Source organism: Marmota marmota, unplaced genomic scaffold (assembly GCF_001458135.2).
Source record: "Marmota marmota marmota unplaced genomic scaffold, marMar, whole genome shotgun sequence".
Classification (NCBI taxonomy): Eukaryota; Metazoa; Chordata; class Mammalia; order Rodentia; family Sciuridae; genus Marmota; species Marmota marmota.
This window is the reverse complement of record NW_026000093.1, coordinates 16,488,510-16,497,141: the sequence shown is the minus strand read 5'-3', so window position 1 is coordinate 16,497,141 and position 8,632 is coordinate 16,488,510. Positions and strand designations below refer to the sequence as shown.

Here is an 8,632-nt window from a genome sequence, read left to right as displayed (position 1 = left end):
CCCCCCCCCCGCAAAACAGTATGAGGTCTTCTGCATAATCAGAGCTCAAAAAAAGGTTCTTTTAAAGTTGTATTTGAGTATTGCTCTTTTTCTGGTGACATTCAGAAACAGTAAATTACAACCCCTGATTTCCCTAATTAAGAGACCAGCTTCCAGTGCCTTGCTGTAGAGGAAAGTATGATCATATGGGAGTAAGAATTGGTGTCAAAGCCTAATATTGGTGGGGAAGACACAGAAGGCATCCCCTTGCTGATTTAAGAGCCACTGCTTGGTTTCCATGAAGGCACACTGGGCATGTGGACAAGCCAGTTATCAAAAATTTTTAATTCCTATCTACACAACTACTATTTCAGATTCCTTACCAAATAGGAATGCAGGTGGGAGAGAGTAGGAAAAGATGAAGTAATTCCAAAAGTATATTTGGGGGTTTCTTCAATTATATTCTAGTCTGAATTTATTTATCTTTGTCCTTGTCAAAGTACTTTGCACATAACAGGCATTGTAAATGTTCTACTAAAGTGAACTGATTTTACAGTAAATATTTACTGAACCAAACTGAACTGAAGGCAAATAACTTTAAAAAAAAAAAGCAATACAGAAACATGATTTTTAAAAGTAAAAACAGTAACAATAGAGCTCTTTTTCAAAAAGTTTTATAGTAAAAACACTCCATCCTACCCCATTCCCTGAAACAATGTTAAAATTTTTTTGCTGATATGATACAAATTACTATGTGTATCTCCTCACCAATATCTTAAAACCAAAAGCAAATAGTAAATAAACCATATGCACCATTAGTGCCTTGTGTTTTTCACATATCATTAACATTCATATGATAACAGCAACCCAAAACAGCATCTATAGATATACCAATTTTTATTTTCTTTCTTTCCTTTTTTTTTTGTACTGGGGATTGAACCCAAGGATGCTTACATCTCCAGCCCTTTTTATGTTTTATTTTGAGACAAGGACACACAAAGTTGCTTGGCAATCCTCCTGCCTCAGACTCCAGAGTTGCAGGGATTATAGGCATGCATCACCATGCCTGGCTTAGATTTACTAAATTTTAACTCCTGCGTGGTAGTCTATTAAATGATTATAGTCTTTATAATCACCTGATGAACTATTAAGTAACTTCTAAATTGGGAGTTTTTTTAAGTTCCTGGGTCAAAAGATATGTTTATTTCTCATTTCAATAAATATTACAAAATTGCCCCCCAAATACTATAGAATATTTACACTCCCACTAATAAAATACGAGAATACTTGTTTCCACATAACCTCACTTTGGAGTATTACCAAATTTTTGATCTTTGCCAACTTGATACTTAAAACAGTTTTTAATTGCTCCATTCACTTTCTTCCTTCAATTAAGAGTATTGTAGACCTTTATTCAAATGATTAAAAGTATTTTTCTGTGACTTAAACAATCATATCTTTTGTGGTGAAACTAGAGAATAAAAAAGTTTTTTCCAAGTTCTAGTCAAATTACTTCCAAAAGATAATCAATTGATATCCTCAGATATAGGACTTATATAAATCCTCTCAGCAAAGCAGTATGCCCTACTATTCAAAGTTGCTTCAAAATATTTTAGATAAGCATTAAAAGAAACACAAAGATGTTACACATGTAAAAAGAATCATGTAATAATTATATATTTTCTAATCTACCTCCTACTCTGTATAGAACTTTTGCAACTCCCAGCAAAATATTTCCTTTAAAAGTTCAGAAAACTAATTTCATGCCACTCATGTATTTTTTTGCAAAAACAGATATGCACACACTCATACATTGTATCAAACCAATTGATAGGACTGAGGTGACATACACAAAGAATCAAGGTAACTTACCCATTGATAGATTTAAAAAGTTTTTCATATTCTGCATGTGTAAGATCAAGCCTGAAAACAAACACAGTTTACAAAATATTCATTTCTGAAACCTAAGGAAGAAATTATACCTCCAAATAAAGTTATCACATTAATTTTCAAAAGCCAGATGAAAAATAATTCTTACATGGTAGACAACATTACCTACCTCCCTACCTTCATAGAGGTATTTTCTCAAACTACATGAAAGTTACACAATTATGCCCTTGTTTTGCTCATCAGACAGGTAAATGTATTTTTCTATGGTCTAATGACACTTACTATGTAAAACATGAGTTAATATGCAAAAATGTGACAACTGGACATCAGTAATTTCTGTTAGCCAAAAATCATTAAAAAATCTAAGAGTTTTCAGTAGTTTATGTAAAGATTAGATAGAGAACTTTATTATCATGTCTACTTTATTTTAACTTTAATTACTTTAATAGCTCTGCAAGATAAAAACAATACAAAAAAAATGCCAAATTCCATCCTCATCAACCAGCTGCAATAGCCTGGGAACTACGGTCTATCTACTCAAAAGCCAGAACAGTTCAGATTACACACAGCTCACGGTGGACTGGCCTAAATCATTCTGAAGCATCCTTCAGCAAACACCCCTAAGGACCTTTTAATTATCACCATGTTATTAATGATTTTTATCCTGAATACAGAATAAATCCAATGTGATTAATCTATGACAATTGGCAACAACCTCTAAATGTTGCCATAAAATTCAGTAAAATGTGAGAACAACAAAAAAGAGCTTCATGTTTGTGAAATTCTTCCAAAAACTCTCCTACATTTAGCAGTCTTTTGTTTCTATAAGAGAATAGCAAAATAGAAGCCCTCTCCACCCCCTAAAAAAAGTAGACTTATAATCTATTGCCAACCTCAGTCCAAATCTCACCTAGGGACAAGTGTTACGAAGAGTTAGAACACTCCCATTATCAAGCAGACACCTGTGATGCCTAGAATTGGTTGTGCTCTGCACACAAACCCCTCTGGGCTGTCCTCTAAGTCCAAGTAAGCTTTACAAGTACAGGTTCAGAAGTTCATAGTAAATCTTATTCTGGCAGAGAATCACAAGGCTGTGGGTGATAGTGGAATGGTGCTTACTACTGTCTTAAATGGAAAATAAACTGGCAAGAGGCCCTGTCTTCGAAAGCCACAGGGAGGTGAAATGTGAATCCACACGTTTTCAGTAATGTGCAAGTATAATCTCTCCAGATTGTGCCAACAAAAAAGGAAACCAATCAGCCAAGTCTCAGAATCCTCCCTATGGGTATTTAAATAAGAAGGAGCAAACCACCACCATCAGGAATCAGAATGGATGGAGATCACTCAGCTACATGCTAAGGACTCCTGCCAGCTAGCTATGCAGGCTAGTTTCAGTCACGTCATTATTCTAAACAGTCAGCTCCCACACTGTCCGTGACTGAATCTTTGGGTCCCACTTATCATTATTAAGGAGGCTAATTGTTGAGTATGTCACAAACTCTCTTGCCTCAAGGGCCTATGACAGAAAATAGACCAGGTCACATTTTTTTGAACACAGATGTTATTTGCACGTTGTAAGGCATTTCTTGAAACAAAGCCTCTCAAAAAGATAGAAGAAATAGTTCATTCCTTAACTAAAAAAAAAAAAAAAAAATGGCTAAGCCTGGTAATGATGGTAAATGACACCCTGCTTCAGCAGCATGGAAATGAGTAGGAGGCACCAATGCCAATGAACAGCACGTGTTCCATTCAACATTAGATCACAGTTGAGCCCAGGAAACCAAGAAAGCCTGGCAATATAATGACACTCCACAAAAATTAAAAAAAAAAAATCCAGATAATCATCTTCAACAGAAGCCAAATATTCAGATTTTGTAAATGTCTTAAAACACTGTGAATGAAACCCATTTTTAAACCAGAAGCAGCCATGGCTGCCATACACTACCCTTTCAGGAGGCAGGACACTGCTTTCCACATAAGTCCCACAGTAAGAACTGATGGCAACCTGAGAGCAACCTGTGCCTGAGAGAGAAGGTAGCAAAAAGAAGATAGGTGACCAAAGAAAAACTTGTTCACCTACCGCTGAGTTTTGCCTATGTCTCCCATCCTCTTCTGTTTCCCCTCTAAACTACAGGAGGCAGCCCCCAACAACCCAATACAGACAGGAACCCAACACTAAAGGTGTGAGCCCTTCCTTCTTATTCTACATTAGGTAATCCTTTACATGCTAGTCTGGGAATTTAGCTCCCTTGTATTTCCTCATTTCTATAGGATCACATGATGCAAAGTCCAAGCAATATACCTTATGATATACTTTATTTAGCAAGCAAACTGGAGATTAAACTATATGCTGACAGACACACTGTCAACATCTCTGTCATAAATTCCATTATTCTGCAAGCGGTATGATTTCAAAACATGCCTGGTTTCAAAACTTCCGTCTTTCTCATCTCTTTCTTCCTCCCTATGCCCTTTTATTTTATTAGTCATCATGTCTTGCTGACTTCTTTAAAGACTTGTACTATCAACCCCAGGACCACTGCTCTAGGTCATGTCCTCATCATTCACACCCAGACCTACAACAGCCTCTGAAGTAGGCTACCTGAGAGTAACCTGTCTCCTCTCTCCTGTCCACATTATCAGGATTAACACCCTAAAAAAACAGCTGCATTAAAATAATTCCCTGATTAAAAATTTGAAATATTGTGTCCTGCTGAGAACTTTCAGGAATCTCTTCCTCAGCTTTAAAACTCTGGTATCATCTATGTTCCAAGTAAAATTTCATTTGAAAAATTCAATTTGCTACAAAAAATTAAAGACTAATGTTAAAAGCAAACATTCATCTTAGTGTAGAGAGAGTTAATTGAAATGCAAAATATCAAAAAGAAGACAATTCTTGTGAATTTAAACATAACATTTTGTGGTACAATTCTCTAAATTGTAATATTTGACTTTGATTTTTATTGTTATTATATTTAGATAGACTACTTCTTTGTTTTAATTTTTACTGAGGAATTATACAAAAAAATTATTGTACAGAATAAGTTGTGTTTTTTGTGTGAAATCACAACAGATTAGATGAGGGTTCTGGGAGATTTTAATATACTAATTTCAGCTGATAATAAAATATGAGATGAATCATTTTTTCTTACTGAACTATTTTATCCCCAAAATAATGTATCTCCTTTAAACTTGCAAAACCCCATTAATTTATAGTGAAGTAACAACACTGCTGCATTAGTCCTTACAAACTTTTAAACCAGAGCATGAGAACTTTTTTACAGTCATCATTCAAAAATCTTCTTCACTCCCTAATTGTTCCCTTATCCTAATAATAAGGAATAAAGCTGGTTCAATTGTGAATTCAGTTATCCCATTACTTTCATGATGTTTGTGGGAACCAACTTTTCTGGGGCAAGGAAATTACCATTTCATTTTCAACAATTTCTACTGAAATTATAGATACAAACAGCTTCATTCATTGAACAATTTAATGACAGACTGCAGGCATTAGGTTTGTGGGAAAAAAATCACATGCAATGTTAATACTTTTAAATAAAATGATACACTCATAGGAGAGAAAGCATTAATTCTGGAGATAAAACACTGAAATTTTTATATACCATATAAAAAAAACTAAAACATACCTTATTGGTATAACTCTTGCACCCGCAGACTCTAGATACTTCACATAGGATGCAGCAATATAATATCTTCCAAAGTTTTTCATTTCCTTATGGCATTTTTGCATTAATATTCCTAAATTTTAAGAAAAGTTTTAGTTTCAAGCAAATCTCATTATTTCTTAGTCAGAAACTGAAACTAAAAATATCATTATTTTATTTTTTCAATTCACAGAACTAAATAGGAAGCATCTCCTGCAAGTCGATCCATAGAATCTGGGAAATGAATAGTGGAGGCTGATCTGAGTTTCAGGTAGCCTCACATCTTTCACCACATTTGGGAGGCCAAGTAAACCTTCCAGAGAAGTCTCTAATAGCACCAGCATCCTTTATGTAACCTCAGACTTGGAATTCATCTCAGAGCACACATTCCTAAATCTAACATGTGGCCATTCCCTTCCCATACACACTCAAAAGACACAACTGCTTCCTTGCCGGACAAAGCAACAGTGTGGAAATATCTTCTATCCACATCTCTCCAACACCACCTAAACCCAAGCACCATCTTTTCTCCCCCAACCCAGACTATTAAAAGGTCTCTCTGCTTTCCTAAGGAACCCTCCAAATCCAACCAGTTTTCCAACAGAAGCAAAGATGATCTTATCACCTACTTCATTCATTCAATATTGCTGAATTATACTACATGCTAGGTACCAAACTAGGAAAACAAGAATGAAAAAACAACAAAAACTCCCTGAGGGAGAATAAGAAGGGAGGACAAATAATAAAAAAGATAAAAAGATATAAGATATAGTGTGATGGCTGGTGGCTAAGTGCAAGGAGTGAGAAAATGTAAAGCAAAGGAGGTGGTGTCTCACTTATAATCTCTTAACCAGGGTGGCCAGGCAAGTTCTCCCTAAGAAAAGAGAACATATTTGTGCCAGCACTTCAGAGAAGTGAGAAAGGAAGCCACCTGCAAATATCCCAGGAAAAGAGCAATTCAGGGCTAGGGAACAGCAAGACCAAAGGTCACCAGTTAGCCTGTCACACTGTAAGGAGTTTGTTTGACTAGAGCCATGTAAGGGAAGGGAGTAAGCAAGAGGATCTGAGATAGAGACAGATCCACAGGAGTCACAAGTTTGTTTAAGCATTCAATGGGTTCCTAAACTTTAGTAAACTACATAAGACCCTGCATCCTCTGTCCCACCCAACTCTCTGGCCTCCTGTTATCACTGCAACCCAAGTTCGCACAATACTAGCATCTAGCACACATCAAAACATCCTAAGCATGCACAATGCCCTTGCTTCAATCCCCAGCACCAAAAGAGAAGGAAAAAAAAAAAAAGTCTGCCTGGTGAGTACCTGTTCCTACATCATTTCATTTGGAACACTTTCAATGTCTCCGTAGGCCACCTGACAGGAAGAGCCTGTCGTATTAATCATGTCTGTATTTCCAGCTTCTTCCAATAACTGGTACATATCAGGTACTCAGATAACATGTCAAATGTCAAAATGTGTTCAATAAGACTGTTTCTCTCCTTGATGGTAAGATTGTCTTCATTATGAAAAATTAAATTTGGCTAGGAAAAGAAGAATTAGGGAGTGCCATAGGAAATGGAGTGGTACAGAGCAGGCAGGGGAAGTGCCACAAAGCGGGTCATGGGGTATTCATGGGAATATAGGGGCAAGAAGGAAAAAAAAAATGACATTAGAATAAATTCCACCAACATCCACCTTGCTCCCATCTCCCACATATACTCACTTTTCCCAACCCTAGAAAAAAGAACTTAGGCTGTATGTACTTTATCCCTAGACACATGACCAAAATCCCACACATACATTAAGGTATCTCCTAACTTTTGTGAATTCTTCCTTTGCCTTTCCTAGAGCAATGCCTTGCACATACAAGGTGATCAATTATTCTGTCTTAATTGATCAGGGTGACCAAAAGTATACTCCCTTTCCTCTGTATTTGACCTAGGGCTATACCCAATTCTAGCAAAGGGAAATGAATCTACTCTCTCCTTTTACCTCTTCCTGGGTGCTCAATATGCAACTATCTACATAAAAAATTTCCTTGAAGACTGACCATCATCACAAATAGCTATACAATAAGACATTTCAGATTCCAAATATTAGTAAGCAACCTATTTGAAAATTGGGTGTTACCCATACATGTGAAAAAAAAAACTAATGTACTTTCTATTTAGTTACAGAATAAAGTGCATTTTTGTGGAAGGAAAAATAGTATGAATGAAATAATCCTATATAGATTGAGCTAAAAATAATGTTAATTGTCCACACGCAAATTTTAATCCCAATCTGATTTCTCCTAGTAGCTTTGCCTGACTCTATCTTAAACATCTGTTCTGTTAATGCACACTGATTTTACTCTAAAAATAAGCTTGCTGCAAATAAAAATTATATATTTCACTTTAACACTAGATGAAATTGACAATAGGATCATACCAGCCACTAGTGCCACCTGATGCTGAAAATAACAAAGTCAAGTTCTTGATTATCTAATCTATTCCATTGTATCTTGAAATACATGCCCAACCAGAGAAATTTTAATAAATATAATAATGAATGTATAAAATTCCTAGATGCAAAATAGAAATTCCTAGCAATATGAAAAAAAAATGGATTTTTTTCTTTTAGTAGAAACGCCAAGCTATACAGATTAAAAAGGAAAATCCGCAGGGTTCTTCACAGTGCCCACTCCTAAGAGCCATCTGAGGCCAAGGAAATCTACAAGGCACCTCCTACATTTCTGTACGACACAAAAGGTGGCTAGCCCTGGCTCTTGTACTAAAAAACAGGTATCTAAACCAAGTGCTGGGGTTTCTAAACACAGGGGACATGCTAGTTGGAGCCCAGCGGCTGGAGTCCCGGCTCTGACACCCAGTCACTACCCAGCTGCGGGCCCCGCACAGCTTTCTTACCGATGATGGGATTCTTAGCGGCAGTTGTGTGGGATTTGCACAGCCCCAGGCTGGCTGCCCCGCAGAGGAGCAGGCCCACCACGCACAGCAGGCGACCCAGACTAGCCATCACGCCGGCCGCCTCCCGCCGCAGTTCAAAGGCACTGCAGCCGTGCGGGCTCGCGCCGCGGCGGCCACGGCGGCCTCAGGGCCCCT

At 37.0% G+C, this 8,632-nt stretch overlaps 1 protein-coding gene across 2 annotated transcripts in view; it reads right to left on the bottom strand.

Annotated features, from left to right (window-relative positions):
- Ggh (gamma-glutamyl hydrolase) overlaps positions 1 to 8,632 on the bottom strand; it is an 18,008-nt gene extending 9,376 nt beyond the window's left edge. The window contains exons 1-4 of one of the 2 annotated variants that reach the window (XM_048783010.1): positions 8,438 to 8,574; positions 6,855 to 7,072; positions 5,517 to 5,628; positions 1,852 to 1,902 (exon numbers count right to left, since the gene is read on the bottom strand). In XM_048783010.1, coding sequence (XP_048638967.1) covers positions 1,852 to 1,902; positions 5,517 to 5,620 — 155 coding nt within the window. In that variant the 5' untranslated portion in view covers positions 5,621 to 5,628; positions 6,855 to 7,072; positions 8,438 to 8,574. Of the gene's footprint in view, positions 1 to 1,851; positions 1,903 to 5,516; positions 5,629 to 6,854; positions 7,073 to 8,437 lie in introns of both variants that reach the window. The other variant, XM_015485839.2, reaches the window with a different exon arrangement.